The sequence below is a fragment of the Mesoplodon densirostris genome, chromosome 6 (assembly GCF_025265405.1).
Source record: "Mesoplodon densirostris isolate mMesDen1 chromosome 6, mMesDen1 primary haplotype, whole genome shotgun sequence".
Taxonomy (NCBI): Eukaryota; Metazoa; Chordata; class Mammalia; order Artiodactyla; family Ziphiidae; genus Mesoplodon; species Mesoplodon densirostris.
In genome coordinates this window covers 7,029,397-7,047,460 of record NC_082666.1, presented here as the reverse complement: position 1 = coordinate 7,047,460, position 18,064 = coordinate 7,029,397, and the positions used below count along the sequence as shown (strand labels likewise).

The window sequence follows — 18,064 nt, the reverse complement described above, 5'->3', positions numbered from 1 at the left end:
GGGTCTCTGTTCCCACTTGTCAAATGGCTGGAGGCCCTTCTCAGCTCTGTCCCCTGTGGGGACACGAAAAGGAAAACAGGCTTGGGAAAGGGTTGTATCCTTTGGAGGCATCATCCAAAGTGATGTCTCTCCAACTTCGGTGGGTCTGATCGCCGGGCAGGTGGGAGGGCTGGTGGGGAGGCCGGGAGCTGGCATTTTTAATGACCCCTTGGGGTGGTCCTCCCTGCTCTCCAATCAGAGAGGCAGGGAGAGGTCTGGATTTCCAGAGCTCCCTGCGCCGGGAGGCGGCTGCCCCCTCGCCTGCCCTCTCTGCTTGCCCTCTTTGGCACCCTTTTCCCAGCCAAGGAGGTGGCTTCTTTTCTGGCAAGTAGGGAGGAGTCATCTCTTCCCACCCCCCTGCTTTCCTCTGGCTCCTCGTACATCTTATGCAGGCCAGTCCTGGAACGGCTTGACCTTGGCCAGGGGAGGGCCTGGGCGTGAAGTCCCGCACCTGGAGCAGTGGGTCCCAGAGTCCCCTCTTTTCACCCTCAGGCTGCTGGTCTCGGGTGTTGCCCTGCAGGTGCGCCTCTCTTGACCCTTGGTCATCCCTCTCCTGGGGACGGGGGATTCTTCGGGTGCCCTCCTCACACCCAGAGCTCACTCAGGCCCATCAACAGAGGCAGAGGAGCAGGGAGGGCAGGGTGTAGGAGGCTGGGTGCATTTGGTAGTACCGGTGCTTCCAGCGGGCCTGGATCCCTCTGCGTGGCCCTGAAGGGGTTAAAGGCTCTGGAACTGACCGGGCCTGGCCCTCTCTCTCTCCCTTCCGCCCCTCCGCCTCCGGTCCCCTTCCTCTGGACTTCACATCCTGTGTTTAGGTTCCAGCCCACATACCTCTCTAATCTGAGAGGAGCCGTTGCTGGGGCTGTGCAGGCTCCTTCCGGCCGCGGTGCGGCCCTCCACGCTGGCCCTCCCGCGGGAGAGCACCCGGGGTCCTGCCCTCTGCGTGCTCTGTTGTTCTTGACACCCCTGCCCGCCCCAGTCCCACAGTGGGTGCTGAGGGGGACTCCCTGCTGGCCGTGCCACCCCCCCCAAAGGCGGGACTCTTTGGTGTCTTTCCTTCTTGCGATCTTAAATGCCGTCCTTTCTGCAGGCTCTTACTTGAGTGACTAAACTTATCTTGACCTGGGCCCCTAAGGGCGGAGGAGACCCTGCCTCCCTTCCCTACCCGCCCTGTCCAAAGGCAAAAGAACTCTGGCTGACAGGTTGAGGGAGAAGCAGATTGAGATTAGAGATGGTGATGGGACCACACAAACAAAACCGTCCATGGTGTAACAGTTGTCAGTATTTCTCTGGATGTCGAGCCCAAGAAGGTCAGCCAGACCAGACCGCAGGAGCACGAGCAGATAACCCAGCGCCCTTCCTGAGACCCGGAAATCCCAGCCCTGGGTGCATGCAGCCTGCTGGGCGCTGCATGGCGGCCACACGGCTTTGTAGGACAGCGCTGGAACTCACTGACTTTAGTTTAAGGACACCAAGTCTCTGTGACATGCGACACTCATTTGTAAGTTGCTAGCAGGTTGCCCTTAGTCTTTGGTCCCTGTGAGTCACGTGGTCATATGCTCTTTGCTCGGAGGAAAGCAAGGAAAGGACTTGCTTTTCCAGACCAGTTCTTGGTCCTTGGGGAAGACCTTTGAGGCTCACCATTCTTGAAGTCCAGATGGGGGTTAGCAAAGGCCAGAGCCCCTGGCCAGAGATGGCTGCTGGAGGGGAGCGGGTCCCCTGAGCTGCCATAGAGGCCTGACCGGGCCTGGCATCAGGATCTGGGACCAGCTGTCTGTATCTCCAAACTGCCTGTCAGTTCAGCCTTTCTGAACTGAAGAACCAGATGCTTTCCGGGACCCTTGCGGGTGGTGGGGCCTGTTTTTCCTGAGGGCTGTCCCCGTGCTGGGGCTCCCTTCAGAAGGGCCTGTCAGGACTTGGGGAGCCCCTTCTCCCCCCGAGTCGCCGGGACCTGGGAGGGCCTCCAGCTGGAAGGTCTGCAATGGGCAGGCGGAAGCTGTTGCTCTGCCCAGGAAACGGGGAGCGCCGGGGCACAGGTCACTGGAGAAAGGCCTGGCCAGAGGCTCCCTCTGCTGTGACCCTGGAGCCCCCGACTTCCTTTGCCCCAAGCAGCCTTTTGCCTTTAGCCCAGCCCCTCGCCCCCCGCCCTGCCCCAGGCCTGGGGGAAGCTCGTTCTGGGGCCCTCATGGGTCCCTGAGGGCCAAGTGGAGAACCTCTGCCCGGCGCCCTCCCCCTAAGCCTCTTGCCTTTGCAGCTTCTCAGGCCTGAAAGCTAGAAGCAGGTTCACCTTTGACCCTTTCTGGAATTCCAGGACCCTGGGGGGGGCTCCCCTTTGACAAATTCCCACCACTTCCTCCATGACATAAGCACAATGGCAGCTGCCTTTTCTTCTGGCCTGGCTCTGCTGCTCTTCCCTGCCCCCCACCCCCGCCCCAGCTGCCTGCTCCCCACTTTCTGTGCCCCAGGCCCAGGAGCCTGGCTGTGGCCTGGAGCTCTGCCCGCACACAGAGCTTGGTTCCCCATCCTTCCATCGTCGATCTCCCTTCCTTCAGGCCTTGTGGCCCACCCCCAACTCTGACACACACACACGCGCACGTGCACGCACACACACGCACACACACACACACACACAGCTGGGCAGAGACCTCCTCACCTCTGCGGCTGGTCGTTGAGGGGAGGGAACCTGGGCCAGCGCTGGCGTGCCTTCATTCCTCTGAGTTAGTTGGAGGAGAGCACAGGCACAGGATGGAACTCTCACCCTCTCGGAGGCCATAAGTCTTGTTCCACCCCAGCCAGGAGGTGCACATTCTGCCTGTTTCTGTGGCCAGAGGTCTGAGAGGAGGCAGATCCTTCTTCCCATGTGCGGGGCTGCTGCCTGTGTGGTGGCCAGGCACGGCAGGGCTGGTGCAGGGGGCTGGGAGCTGGGGGCCCGTCACCTTCCCGGTCCTGTGCGGTGTGGGCCTGGGGTCCGGCTGCCTGTGGGCCAGGCCAGCTTCTTGGTCGGTCCTGCTTCTCTCTTGTCTCCCCTCCTCTGCCGGAGCCCTGGGGCTGAGGCCCTGGCTGGGCTGGGTTCAGGGAGCAGCGCCATCCCCTGCTCAGCCATCCCCCTGCACAGTGCTCTTGTTCTCTGCCCCACGCACAGGGCTGCTGGGAATTGCCCTGGGGGTGGGGAGGCTGTCAGCTGGTTCCTATTGTCTCACTCTGAAGTGCCAAGATGCCTTTTTCAGTCTAGAGGACTGAACATTGGGAAAATGGGCCTTGGACCCTTCTCAGGCGTGGGTCCCAGTATCCCCACACCTCTTCTCCAGAGCTGGGAGAACCCCCATGATCTGGAGGGTTCTTTTCACCTCTGGTCCCCAACTTGTCCCTCTGGGCCAAGTGACGTCACTTGGCTGCCTCTCTTCTTGGCTCCTGCCTTGTGGGGTTAGGCTGCCTTCTCTCCCTCCCCCTCCCCCCTGGGTCCCTCTCACTCACTCTCATTCTCGTTATTTGGTGGACCTGACCCGATTGTCGTGGAGCGGGGGGTCTTTGGATGGGAGGGGGTGATCAGGAATGGGTCGGAAGCTCTGCCCTTCCCCAGAGGCCTGGCCGCTTCCTGGGCCCCGGGTGGACCCCTGCTGGAACTGCGCTGCTCCGGGCCTCCGGAGTCGTCCAGGGGTCCCTGGGAGGCAGGCCCGAGAGGCTGGGCAGGCCTCCGCGGGGGTGCAGTGCGGCCCTCACCTCTCTTCTCTGCTCCCTCCTCCTCGCAGTGCCTGGAGAAGTTCCCAGTGATCCAGCATTTCAAGTTCGGGAGCCTGCTCCCCATCCACCCGGTCACGTCCTCCAGCTAGTGCCTGCCCTCCCCCGCCCCAGCTGTGGCCCCCTCCCCACCCCCTCCCTCTGTTCTTTCTGTTTGATGAGAGGCTGTTTACTGGGGTGGGTGGTGAGCATGGGCTTGAGGGAGGTTCAGGGCATAAGGCTGAAGGACCCAAGTTGGGAGAAGTGACCGAAGTGTGGCCAGTTTCCTGACTTCCCCTGTGGCGGACAGGCAAGGAGAGAGGGGCCGGCGCAGGGTCCGTGGGCCCCGCTCCTCCCTGCTCAGTCCCATTTCAGAGCAGGCTGTCCTGGGCCACTGTGGGGAGGGGAGGGAGGTATGTGCTGTTGCGGTTGCCTTCCCTTCCCAGGTTGTCTTTCTAGGGGTTGGAGCAGCTGCTTGCTACGGCGTGGGTCAATTTCCCAAGCCCTGTTTGGGTGGGTGTCTGGGTGTCCTGAGGGCTGGAGGCTGAGGGCAGGGGTGGGGAAGGGAGAAGCCTTGGCTGTTCTGGCCAGTGACCCTCCTAGCTCCTCCTCATGGCTGCCCCCTGGGCCTGTGGGCACCTGTGTCCAGTGCCTCATCCTTGCTTTTCTGCTCTTTGGCTTTTGGTTCAAGGGTGGCCTCTGGAGGGCGCCGGCAGGGCTTGCTCACCAGTGGATTGGGTGAGGCCTGCCTTTCCGGTGCTCTCCCTGGCTGGGAGTGGGTGGCAGAATCTCTGAAGGAAGGGGGGTGGGCTCGGGGCCAGTGTGGCCGAGGAGGACCTGGGCTCATCCTCACGTCCCTCGCTGCTGCTGCTTCTGCCCCTCTAGCTGGGCAGTGGGTGAGTGGGCCGCAGGAGGGCTCCGAAAACAGCAGCCCACTCCCTTCGCCCTCCCACCTCCCCGGACTCGCCTGCTGGAGTTCCAGAATGAGCTCCAAGGACTGGCAGGGGCTGGGCTGGGTAGGCCCCCCTGGGGGGTGAGGGGGTGCTGGGAGTAGCAGGCCAGTTCCAGAATGTTCTTCTGCGGGGGGCTGCTCCCAGGCCTGGGTCTCGCAGACTCTCCCCTGCCCAAGCCCAGGTCAGCCTATCCCCACTGCCCCCTCCCCGTATCTGGGTCCACACAGCTTTTGGGAAGGGGGAGCACCCGAGAAGCACAATTCAGGGGCTTGGCCTTCAGGTCTAGGCCGACAGCCTGGGCACAGGCTGGGACAGGAGCTGCAAGAGTCACAGAAATAGTTTTCCTAGGAAAGGCTCAGTCCCTCCCTCTCTCCCTCCCTCCCTCCCTCCCTTCCTTCCTCCCTTCCTCCCTCCCTTCCTCCCAGGGTCCAGACCGCAGCTTCCTGGCCCCTCCTTCCCTGTGCCCCCTGGGCCCCCCAGCCCTTGGCGCCTTCACTGCTCTTCAGATTAAAGCCTCTGTTTACACCTGTCACCTGTGTGAGGTGTGTCTTTTCATGCCACATGATTGTTCCTTCTCCACGTGACAGTTTGTCCCCCGTCAAGTCCCCTTCCCTTGGGCCACGGAATCTGGGGCTTGAGCTGGTCCAGCTGGGGTCTGGGTTGCCTAGGCGGGCTCGAAGTGGAGACCCGGGTTCAAATCCTGGTTGTCTCCACCTTCAGCTGCAGGGTCTGAGGTAAGTTCCTGAATCTCTCTGAACCTCAGCTTCCTCACCTATAAAATGGGGATACTCACAGGGTGATTGCCAGGAGAAAATGAGGGGTATGAAGTCCTCAGCGCAGGGCCTGGCACATAGCAAATGCTCTGTGGTCGCTGCGGCTGTTTCCTGATCAAGGCAGCCTTTCTGAACCCCTGGGTCAGCCCCGAACTGGCCTGGGGAGCCATTGGACTGGGCCTGGCTGTGAACCGTGCCCCTGCAGTTTTTAAGGGGGTGCCCTCTGCTCTCTCCCCTCCACGCCTCATGTCCCTGTCCTGCTGGAGTTGGGAGTCTCTGTGGGGCTGCTGTGCCTGAGACTTGGCTTCTGTCTTCAGACGAGCCTCCTCCTCCGAGAACAAGAGCCCTTGGCCTTCCTGCCAGCCTCGGACGGGAGGCCTTGCACAGGGCACAGAGAGCCTGGTAGCCAGGAGCCAGGCCGACGTGAGTTCAACCCAAAGCCCACTGCTTGGTAGCTAGGATACTCTGATAGTTGACTTCATGTCTGAGCCTCAGCTTCCTGGTCTGAAAAATGGGCATAATAGTACTTAGATCACGGATTGTGAGATTCATTCATTTCACAAACAGTGGCGACATATTTCTCATTCTAGTGTTGGTGACAGTAAATCCCCGAATACCAGAATGTTAGGTAGCGGCATGTTACTACAAAGAAGAAAACGAGAGCAGTTAATTAGAGAGGGTCAGCGAGGGAGTTTGCCAGAGCTACAAGGGTCAGGAAAGACATGAGCTGAGACCCCACCGAGGAGGAAGAGCCATGGGGAGAGCTGCAGGCCAGGGCAGGGGAGCAGCAGGGGTGGAGGAGCCTGGCTCCAGCCAGCGGGGGAGGGCTGGGAGGAGGGGCAGGGGAGGCCAGGCTCTGAGGCAGCGGGGGTGGGGGGGCCCTGGTTGGGGGGCCCCCCGTGAGCTCTGCTGAGGGGTTTGGGGTCCAGGCTGGGAGCTGTCTGTGGGAAGCTGCCGGGGGGTTTTGCACAGGAGAAGGACCTGGGGGGGTGGGGGGAGGCGGCCCCGTCTGCGAGGCTGGTGGCCTAGGTTAGGGTTCGGCTGGAGGTGGTGAGCAGTGGTCTGCTTCAGGCTGTGTTCAGCGTGTGGCCCACAGGAGGAAGGGGAGAGGGAGAGGAGCAGCCAGGGACAGCCCCAGGCCCTGGCCCCTGTGGCTGGATGCCGCTTCCTGAGGTGGGGCTGAGTGGGGAGGGGATTTGCCGCTGAGCGTGAGGATGCTGTTAGCGGCCAAGCGGGGGTGTGGGGTGGGCAGCTGGCCGCGGGGCAGCCGGGCTGCTGCGGTGGACGAGGGACTGGGCAGCAAGTGATGGGTCCCAGGCTCCCTGCTCACTGGGGAGTGGGAGGTGAAGGAGAGAAGGGACTGACTCTGGGCACACCAGCACAGGAGCCTGCGGGGCAGTGCCATGAGGGGCCCTGGAGGTGGTGGCCACACGCTGAACGTGTGACTAAGGACAGAGGCAGGGCCCTGGGTCTTTGTGTCCTTGCGAAGGGCTGCTCCAGTTGGGTGGGAGCTCGGGAGTGGGCTCGGGAGGGAGTGGGGACGGAACACGGAGGGGCAGGTGAGCCTGGCGCCCGCGGTGGCTTGGTGAGGGGCTTGTGGGAGCACAGAGGTCCCTCATCCGAGCCCCGCCGCCCGGAAGCAGGAGTGTGGATCTGGGCGGTGTAGTTGATCTTTACCGGCACCTCGCTTCCCCCTTGAGCAGTTTTGTTGTGAAGGGAGCAGAGACTGGAAGGGTGGGCAGGGGCTCAAGTTCAGGGAAGCCTTTGGAAGGGGTGATGTTCAGGCCGGTTGCAGACTGCCGTGTCCGCTGTATGCTGGGGGCGACCCGGGAGAGTGGAGAGGGCGGCGATGCCGGCCTGGGGGGAGAATTGATGCAAGCGGGCCTTCTGGGCCTTGGAGAAGGCACCAGGCTGCTGGTCCTTTCTCACGGAGGGAAGGCAGACCCTTGGCATCCATTAGGCGGATTGTACTGGATTTAGTTCTGCAGGGACTTGCGAGGCAAGGCCATCAGCTGCCGTGGGGTGGGGAAAGGCAGGATGTGGGCAAGGGCTTCGGGGCAGGGTGGGAAGCCCACGCACGACCTGGGAGATGGAACGTGGCGACGGTTCATGCCGCCTGCCCACCTGTGCCCTGTGAAGGATGGCTGTGCCGCTGTCATCCCCTGAGGGCCAGCGGGTCCCAGGGAAATCTGAGGGTGGGGCTGGCCCCCAGAGCTGGAGGGGCAGGGGTGTCGGCTTCCCACCATTCTGGGCCAGAGAGGCCCCAGGGAACAAGTTGAACTCCAGCTGTGTTCCTTTCTGGCTCAAAGGGGCTGAGTCCAAGCCATGCCCAGGGGAGGTGAGAGCAAAGGGGCTTTCTTCTAGGAGGAAAAGTCCAGGCAGGAGCTGGGTTGGAAGGAGAACAAAGGTGAAGGCTGCTTGTGCCCCAGACTCATACCAAGTCGGGTGACAGGTTTTCCATGAATCCGAAAAGCATGAAGCGTATGCTCCATACAAGGGAATGTGGAGGTGAAAAGGTGAGAGTCCTGCTTTCAAGAAACTTCTGACTTAGTGGGAGGAATAAGATAGCCAGTGGGCCAGCCGCAGAGGAAGGGGTATGAGGGACGCTGGGGGAGCTGGGGGAAGGCTCTGTGGAGGAGGTGACATTCTAGCAGGGCCTGGAAGGTGGGCACAGAGGGAGGGCATTCTGGCGGGGCCCTGCTGTGAGCGGAGGTGCCGATGTTGGGCCACAACAGGCAGCACTGGAGGGCCGGGGGGGGGGGGCGGCCTGCCAGGAAGGGCTCAGGGCCGCCTCTGTGAGACTCCCAGAGCCCTCTCCGCAGCCCCGAGACAGGCCGCACAACTGCATCCCGTTATCTGCGAATGTGTGTGTTTAATGGCTTTTCTCCGCTAGAGGACGAACCACAAGAGGACAGGGACCAGCTCACTGCTAGATCCCAGTGCCAGCAGAGACTGGCACACAGCAGGCAGCGGTAAACATCAAAGAAGTGACCAGGGAGGGTGTTTAACTAGCCTCTGTGGGGAGGGGGGACAGGGAGAGAGAGAGAGAGGGAGAGAGAGAGGGAGAGAGAGGGAGAGGGAGGGAGAGAGAGGAAGAGAGAGAGGGAGAGGGAGGGAGACGGAGAGAGGGGGAGAGAGGGAGAGAGGGAGAGGGAGGGAGAGAGAGGAAGAGAGGGAGAGGGAGAGAGGGAGGGAGACAGAGGGAGAGGGAGAGAGAGAGGGAGGGAGAGAGGGAGAGGGAGGGAGAGGGAGGGAGACAGAGGGAGAGGAAGAGAGAGAGGGAGGGAGAGGGAGAGAGAGAGGGAGGGAGAGGAAGAGAGAGAGGGAGAGGGAGGGAGAGAGAGGGAGAGGGAGAGGGAGAGAGGAAGAGAGAGAGGGAGAGGGAGAGAGAGAGGGGGAGAGAGAGGGAGACGGAGGGGGAGAGAGAAGGAGAGAGAGGGAGAGAGGGAGAGAGACTGAGAGAGAGAGAGGGAGAGAGGGAGGGAGAATGCCAGATTGCCCAGCTGGGATTTGGAAACTCAGGGCAGTTGTCTTGGTTCTGAGTTGGAAGCTGCTGCTGGTGCCTTGGCCTAGGTAGGAGATGTTAAAGGACCTGTGAAGGGTAGAGAGAGTCCTTGGGTGGGAAAGAGGAAGATTGGGGTGGCATTTGGTGCCGAGGGAGAGTGTGGGGCTCTTGATGACCCTGGGGACACCCCCTCTGTGCCTAGGAGGACCCCAGGGGAAGGAACACATTTGGGTGAGAAGGGGTGCTGAGTTTGAAGAGCTCTGTTGGGTAGACATGTTAGACCTGGCTGATTGGAGGCTGGCAGGGCTGCTGAGACCCAGTCCCCAGTGGGGAGGGGAGCCCGGGCTGCAGGGACCTCCAGGACTACCCCCCCCCAGTCCCCCCTCCCCCCTCCCCACCCTGCTGGTGCTCCAGCCTCAGGCTACCTTCCCACCCCCTGCTCTCTGTCCCTCAGACTCTCCGGGCCACTGAATAGTTAGGATTTGGCCCCTTCCCCGGAACCCTTTTCCCCACTGGGAGCCCTTGGCCCCTCTTCAGGGCTCAGCTGAGGCCTCACTTCCTCTGAGAGTCCTCACCTGTTGCCCTAGACCAGGGCAGGTATCCTGGATATGCTTGCGTGGCCGCCCGCCTGTCCCTGCTCTGAGTGCTGGGCACACCCGGCTCTGGGGACTACGTGTGTCTGTGCAGCTGCTCCAGGATCTTTGGGGAGAATGCGGGGGCAGCCATCTAGTTGGAAGATGGGGTGGAAGGGGGCTGCTTGCTCTGCAGACACAGCTTCTCTTTACTTGGGGTTCCTTGGTGGGGGCTGAGGCCCTCCCCCCATTGCTCAGCGCCCCCTGTCACTGGTCCCTGCCACGTCCCTCTGGTCTCCCCGCTATCCCTCGGAGGGTGCCGGAGACGTATCTGTGAATGGCTGTGATGGAGTTAGGGGCCCTGCCCAGGAGAATCGGGAGGGAGGAGAGGAGGCTGGGCACCCAGCCTGGAGGCAGGGAGACGCTGCTCTGGCGGAGGGGGTGCTCAGCCTGTCCACTGCTGTTCTGAGGCCAGCCGGCCAGCACAGGAGCTGGGTGTGCGAGGGACCTCCGAGAGAGTTCTGAGGGCTTGGGGACCGAGGCAGAAGTGCAGTGGGCTGCGCTGGGGAACCTGAGTGCAACTGCAGGCTGAGGACCAGAGCCACGGGGGAAGGGGGTGCTGGAGAGGCTGGCAGGTGTTGGATCATTCATCCAGCAAACATCACGGGAGCCCGCTGTGCTCCAAGCCCTGTGCCAGGTGCTGGGGTGTTACAGTGGGCAAGACAGACAACTCTCCCCGCTTCCCAGCGCCCCTCCTGGAGCCTGTTCCAGCATGACTTCTACCTCCGGAACACTGGACATACCCTATGTGTCCAGCAGTGGGGGATTGTTGGAGACCGGATGGAGCAACCATACAATGGGCCATCAGATGAGGTGCTTGTCCATTTATTCTTTTGGAAGATGCTTATGACCAGTTGTGAAGCAGGGAAGGCAGCTATAAGAACTATGGGTAAAGTACAACCCCTTTTTGTAAGAAATCGAAAATCTACATTTTTGATTGCTCTGTGTCTCTGTTTGTCCATCTACATGGACAAAGGACCAGAAGGCTGTTTCTCTAGATAGTAACGTGCTTATCCCTGGGTGGTGGGGATGTGAGGGTTTTGAGGAAATCCGTATTGCTTTTTCTGCCTCCAAAAGATGGTTATGAAAATGTTAAACTGAACCACAAAAGAAAAAGAAAAAGATTGTGGATAAGTTTTGACTTTGCTTTTTGTTTTTCACATTTGATTTTTAAATCTTTCTATAGTGTCCACATATCATTTTTTAAAATTAAAAAAAATTTCCCCCTGAAGAGCACTGGAGTCTGGTGTACCTCTGGCAGAGAGGCAGGAAGGAGAGAAGCGGGAGGGGAGACTTGCTCAGATATATCAGGAGGCAGGAGGTGACTTCTAGCAGAGTCTTCCTGCGAGGGAGGAGGGCAGGTAGGCTTCGGGGCATAGAGCTACTGGGGGACCTGTGATGAGGACTCCTGCAGGCTGGACCCAGCGAGGTAGCTGGGATTCCTCTCGGAGCCTCTGGATGTGGAAAGTTGAGGGAAGTCAGTGGCTCCTTGGTGGACACCTGCAGGATCCCAGCAGACATGGGTTGGGTCCAGAAACCAACCCGGAGCTGAGGTGCGCTTTCTCCTGCCTGTGACCTGGATTGGCGGTGGAGGTGGTCATAGTTATAAACCAAGGGACGAATGGGATGAATGGTTCCATTTTTCTCAACACTTTCAATACTGCAGAGGCTGGCTTCCCGAGTCCCAGCAAAGGGGCGGAGCCCCGAAGCACCATCCTCCACTGAGCACGGGCCGTTGAAGGCACCATGTCCAGCACCAGGGAAGCTGGGAACAGCGCAAGGTCTCTAGGGAATGTGATAGTGGAGAGGACCTGGGAACCAGGCAGGCCTGTGTGACCTTGGACAAGGGTCTTCACCTCTCTGAACCTGTCAGTTCTCTTATTTGTGCGTGTGGATGGCAGTCCAGAGCCATGATGCTGAGGTAGCGTGTCAACAGTGCCTGGCACGAAGTCGACTCCCCACGTGCAGAAAGAAGCGGGAGGTGCATCCCCTCCCACAGGGCATCCAGCTGTGTCCCTGGCTGGTCCCAATCTGCTGCCACTGCTCCAGGACACTTGGCACCCTCTCCAGCTGGATTTTTGCTGACCTCTAGACAGATCTGTTGCGTGTGGACCCACCCCTTTCCCCTCCTTATTTGCTTGGGACTAGATTGGGGCTTTTCAGAAGGGACAACACAAAGGCAAGCAGTTATCGTCCCCAGATAACTAGAGTCCAGCCCTGGGCAGGGGGCCACAGGTGGACCAGACTGCCCAGACCTCCACCTGCAGACATTCAGGATGGTGTGCTCCCTGAGCAGACCCTTCTGGACCCGGCTCCCTCACTTCTGCAAGGGGTGGGGAGTGCAGTGGTCCAGGAGAGCGTGGGCTCAGGACTCAGCTCTTGTACTTGCGGCTGTGTGACCTTGAGCCAGTTACTTAACCTGTCTGAGCCTCAGTATCCTCATGTATAAATTGGGGATAAACAAACATGGCCTTACAGGGGTTATTGCACGATCCATTGGAGGGGGAGCGCTCAGCACTATCTTGTTTGATCCTCACAAGTCACCCTGTGGGATGGGCGTGTGGTGACTGAGGCACAGAGGGGTCAGGATTTCCCGGGTAAGAAGTATTCACACCCAGACCATCGAGCCCCAACATGGACATTCTAACCCTTGAGCTACATTATGGCTTTTAGTTCCTCATAGAGGTTTCAGGATGATACAAGAGGGCCTGTGGGGGGCGATGGGCACCGTAGAGGATGGGAGGGGGGTGGGGAGGCTTCCCTGCGGGTGGGACCAGGGCCCCTGGGAGCGAGAACCCCTGGAAAGTCTCTGAGGTGCAGCTAGGGCGTGATTGTCCCACTGCTGGATGCCGACTCCAGGCCTGACCTCCAGCTTGGAACACACTGGCCTGGTGAGTCCTCCTGGATGAATGAGCTCCTTTAGGGTCTGCTCCCGCCCCACTCTATGCACGTCCCTGGCCCCCCCATTTCCTCATTTGCCACTGCTGCTCCAAGCCCCAGAAGCCACATGCACCCTGACCGCTGGAGGTGTCCCCATGGACCCTGGAGCTGGTGGCTCCTGAGCTCAGCCCGTATGTCTGACCCTGGGTGAAAGTGCCTAAAAGCTTGTCTCACCTCATGCTCACCATGGGCCAACTATGTACCCATTTCTCAGAGGAGGAAACTGAGGCTCAGGTGGGTCAAGGCACTGGCTGGACAGGGGAGTTGTTGGGTCTCTTTCCTGTCAAAGCTCCTGCTCCTCTAGCCTCTCCCCGGGGCCCGAACTGAAGCCTCAGGGTGGCCCTGGCTACCTTGTGCTGTCTCCACTCAGGTGACCTGAGAGCCCTCCTCCTCTTCCTGCTTTTCACAGCCCATCTCTCCAGGATTGGCCCTGTCTGAGAGGCACCTTCGCCCAGAGCCCCGTTTCTGGAGGCAGGGCTGGTTCACACAAAGACAAAGCAGGATAGCAAGGCCAGTAATGACAATTCTGGCAGGTAGCCATGTGTCAGCCTGCAAGATGTGCTCTACGTGTGCCTTCGTGGAGTCCCCACAGCGAGCCAGGAAATTGGCATCACTTTCACATTTTAGGGACAATGAAACTGGGGCTTGGAGGATTTTAGTGACGGCCCAAGGTTTCTAGCTCCTCCTGTGGAGTCAGGGTGGAGCCAGGCTTGTCTGATATGGGTCCTATGTTGGTCAGCAGGACGACACACTTCCAGCTGGGCAGGAGGAAGCCGTCTCTACAGCACTGGAAATTGCTTGTGGCCCGTGGCTCCTGGTTCTGCCCCCCAGGCCCAGGCAGCCCCTCTCAGTGGACAGCACCCACCTGGCCCCCAATGCAGGCATTAGCCTGTCTTTCTTCCATTCCCCAAATCCAGCCCATGAGCAGGTCTAATTGGGTCCAGCCAGTGTATAACCTGAATCTGTCCACCTCTCCCTGAACCGCCCTGCGGCCACCTTGGTCTCAGCCACGGTCAGCTCTCACTGGACCCCTGTGGCAGCCTCCTCTCTGGTTTCCTGACTCCACTCTACCCTCTGAGCCCAGCTTTCATGCTGAGCCAATCAAAGGGGAGTCCCATCATATTCCACCAGTGGCTTCTCACTGGCAACAGAAAAGCCCACTGTATGATCTGACCCCTGTGACCCTTTCCACCCCCCTCCCACTTCCTGTGCTCCCTCCCTGGCTGTCTAAGGTGCCAAGCTCACTCCTGCCCCAGGAGTTCCCTCTCCTGGGGACCTGCTGTTCCCTCTGCTTGGACTGCCTGGGCCCCAGGGTGAGCAACGGCTCTGTCTGGTTGTTTAGGGCTCAGCTCAGAGGCTGCCACCTCCCAGGGGCCCTCCCTGCTTTCTCTGAGTTGCAGAGGGAGCCTCGACCATGCCAGCTGTTCTCCGTCCTGACGTAGGCCCTCTGTTCTGGTTGCCTTCATGACACTCATCATGATCTGAAATTTTGTTATCTGTTGACTTGTTTGCTGGGTTCTCATCTCCTCTCTCAGTAGATTGTGAGCTTCGTGAGGGCAGGGAGCAACTTCACTGTGGTCACCGCTGAATCTCCAGTGCCTGGGACAGTGGCTGCCCCAGAGTATGTAGGTGTCCAGTAATTCCTTGTTGAATGAATGAATGAATAAAACGCCCTGTCCCTGGAGTTGTTCTAGAAAAAGCTGGACCGCATGTGCTGGACGGGGGCCTTGGGTGCCAAGTTGTCCTTCCCCCGGGGTCCAGTGCAGGAGCTCTGCGGCCCCATGGAGGGTCAGGCTGGCAGGACAAGTTCCCAGGGTCCCGAGCTCTGAGGAGTCATGGCTCTGTGGTTCATTCAGAGAACAGAAGGGCAGCACTCTTTTTTTTTTTTTTTTTTTGTGGTACGCGGGCCTCTCACTATTGTGGCCTCTCCCATTGCGGAGCACAGGCTCCGGATGTGCAGGCTCAGCGGCCATGGCTCACGGGCCCAGCCGCTCCACGGCATGTGGGATCCTCCCGGACTGGGGCACGAACCCATGTCCCCTGCATCGGCAGGCGAACTCTCAACCACTGCGCCACCAGGGAAGCCCAGGGCAGCACTCTTGATGGAAGCAGGATAGACCATGTGAACCTGGGTAGGCTGAGGCTGGGGGAGATCCCCAAGGGTGGAGAGGCAGGGCAGCAAGGAGAGAGATGGAGCGGGAGTGGTCCTGCTTCGGATAACGTACAGATGCCCCCTGACATAGGAGGGGAAGGTCCAAGTGTTCATCTTGGCCCTCAGGGCCCTCCCCGAAACAGGTGAGCCCCCTTGCTGGCCTCCTTTCTGCATCTGAGGCCTCCCCCTCGGGTCTCCTCTGCTTCATTGATGGGGGCCAGCACTCATTCATACCATCTTTCCAGCGCCGCCTCCCTGACCCAGAGGAAGTGGGTCCATTCGGCCAACAGAAGTTTATGGAGCGGGGCTTCCCTGGTGGCGCAGTGGTTGGGAATCTGCCTGTCAATGCAGGGAACACGGGTTCGAGCCCTGGTCCGGGAAGGTCCCACATGCCATGGAACAACGAAGCCTGTGTGCCAGAACTACTGAGCCTGCGCTCCAGAGCCTGTGAGCCACAACCACTGAGACCGTGAGCCACAACTCCTGAAGCCCGCGTGCCTAGAGCCCGTGCTCTGCAACAAGAGAAGCCACCACAATGAGAAGCCCGCACATCACAACAAAGAATAGCCCCCGCTCACTGCAACTAGAGAAAGCCTGTGCACAGCAACAAAGACCCAACGCAGCCAAAAACAAATAAATAAAACAATTTTAAAAAAAGTTTATTGAGCACCTACTGTGTCCAGAAGCTGGGGGCAGAGCAGTAGGGTGATGACTTCCTGCCCTTGTGGAGTTTACAGTGTAGTGAGGAAGAGGGACAAATGGACAAATAAACCTAGAGTAGAACATCAGGCAGTGATGAGGGCTATGAAAAAAATAAGGGAGAATGCGATAGAGGGCTATTATCTTAGAGAGGTAGTCAGGGTGACATGTGAGCAAGAGTCAGCCATGGAAAGAGCTGTGAGAACATGCCCGCAGAGGGAATAGCACATGCTAAGCCCCTGAGGTGGGAACAGCCTTGGCAGGTAGGAGGACAAGGCGGAGGCTGGAGGGCAGTGAGTGATGGGGAGGCGGGGGATGAGTGGAAAGGCAGCCAGGCTGGGTGGTGCAGAGCCGTGTGGGCCATAGAAGGACTTTGTACTTTGTTCCGAGCAGGCCAGCAGCCGTGGTGTGCTGGAGTCCCGCCAGCAGGCTTGCGAGAGCAGGTTGTGCACGTCTCTTTCCCACTCTGGGTTTGGTGATATCACATTGGTAGCTTGGAATCGCCAAGGTGGGGAGTATTTGTACCACAGGGGTCGGCAAGTTCTACAGGTGAACTCTGCCCCCCACCTGGTTTTAAACATTTACAGTACTGGGAAGTTTTGTTTTTGTTTTTTTTGGCCACACCACACACGGCAATGCAGGACCTTAGTTCCCCGACCAGGGAGCGAACCCGTGCCCCCTGCAGTGGAAGCATGGTCTTAACCACTGGACGGCCAGGGAAGTCCCACTACTGGGAAGCTTTGAGTTGGGGCGGGCTATGACCTGCCATAAACATTTTCAAATGTCAGAGGATGGGGAGAGGAGAGTGGACGGTAGGAGAGTGAGAGCAACACTGGGAAGCCTAGGGTCTTCCCTGGTGGTCCAGTGGGTAAGGCTCTGCGCTCCCAATGCAGGGGGCCCAGGTTCGATCCCTGGTCAGGGAACTAGATCCTGCCTGCCACAACGAAGATCCTGTGTGCCGCAACAAAGACCTGGCACAGCGAAAATAAATAAATAAAAATAAATAATAAAAACAAAAACTAGGAAGCCCAGTTAGCAGGTTAGTGCAGTGATCCAGGTGAACGGTGGTGTGTCTGGACCAGGAGAGCAAAAGCAATTGTGGTGAGAAGAGGGTGGGCTGTGAATCTCTTCTGAGGGGGAGCTGCCAGGATGTGCTGATGGACTAGATTTGGGTTTCTGAGAAAAGAAGGAGTCCAGATGTTCTGAGGTTTTTGGTCTGCGCAGCTTACTGGACGATGGTGCCATTGATGGAACGGGAAAAACTGTGGGTGGGGAGGAAGCAGGGGTTAGGGGTGGTTCTCAGGGGGTTTGGGTTCAGACAGGTGAGCTCTGAGATGCTGGTACCCCAAGAGGACAGGTCATGCAGGGCTGGGACCCCTGAACTACATTCAGCGTAGAGGTCCCAGATGGAGATGGAGTTGTCAGCAAGTTGATGGGTCTGCATGAGTTTTGCTGGGAGGAGGTGACAGGAAGGGAGAAGGGGACCAAGGTCTGAGCCCAGAGTCTCCCCGCATTTAGAGGAAGAGGAGGAGGACCCCGCAAAGGAGACGGGGGAGGTAAGAGCCAGGAGAATAGAACTAAAGTGCTCTCTGCCCAGCTGATACTTTTGTTTTTTGTTTTTTACACTAAGTGTGAGGGGTGTGTAAAGGAAGGATATCAGGGGCTGGTGGCTGTGCAGCCCTCATTCCTCTGGGAATAGAATCCCTCTTCCCTATGGAGAACTCATCAAAAGGGGCTGAAGTGGGCTGACCAATCCCCTAGTCTTAGGGATGGACACATGACCAGACCTGGCCAATCAGAGGGCTCCTGCCTCCCCATCTGCTAAGACTAGTTCAGGGATGAGCACATGACCCAAGCTGTGCCAACGAGTGGCATCCCTGATATTTCCTGTTGGAGCTATGGGAAGATGCCCCTTCTGCCAGGGTTGCTAAGCTGGGAAAACGTTATCCTGGGGATGCTGGTGGCAGGGCCAGCTGTGTAATTGTGGGCCCAGTGCAAAATGGAAATGCAGGGCCCCCTGCTCAAAAAGCAGGAAAAAGCGCCCCTAATGGTGCCTAGAACATGTTTCCTTCCTTCCGCAGGCTCTCAACTTGTCATGGTGTTTTTTGTTTGCTATTTAATGTCATTCTAAGTAAGGAAAAATAAACGTTTTAACCGATTACCATGAATTTTACCATTCATCTCTATATTGTGCAATACCATAGTTTAAAATGCAAATATTAGAGTATTTAATTTGTGTAACACGAATTACACGGTTTGTATTTTGTGGCTTGTCCCTGAGGGTGCCTTGAGCTGGTCAGAAAAGACAAGTAGAAACCAGACTCAGGAAGGTTATAGGAGGAGCAGCTGGCTGAGGGGATATTCCAGAACCTCCCAGGCACCCCTCCACCCTGCCGTGCATGCCCACGTGCATGTTCCCTCCCTCCCTTGGGCCTGACAGTTGCTGAATTACCCCTGCCACCAACCACCAGACTGAGGTCCTGAGTCCTGGCCCCGGCCTGGGACCTAGGCACCTCCCCTTCCCACAAGCCCCGCCTCAACCTCCAACAGAGGGGTAACTCCCAAGGATCTCAGTACCCAGAGAGAGGGTAGGTAAGAGGCTCGTCCCCTCCTGCATATGGTCTCTGGTTGGCCAACCCAGGGCAACGAGGGCG

At 58.9% G+C, this 18,064-nt stretch overlaps 1 protein-coding gene across 1 annotated transcript in view; it reads left to right on the top strand.

Moving 5' to 3' along the window:
• The window catches only part of PTPA (protein phosphatase 2 phosphatase activator), a 28,730-nt gene extending 23,491 nt beyond the window's left edge, over positions 1 to 5,239 (top strand). Inside the window, exon 10 of the mRNA XM_060100571.1 lies at positions 3,789 to 5,239. Within this exon, the coding sequence (XP_059956554.1) occupies positions 3,789 to 3,869 (81 nt within the window). The 3' untranslated portion in view covers positions 3,870 to 5,239. The remainder of the gene's footprint in view (positions 1 to 3,788) is intronic.
• The last annotated feature ends 12,825 nt before the right edge of the window (positions 5,240 to 18,064 follow it).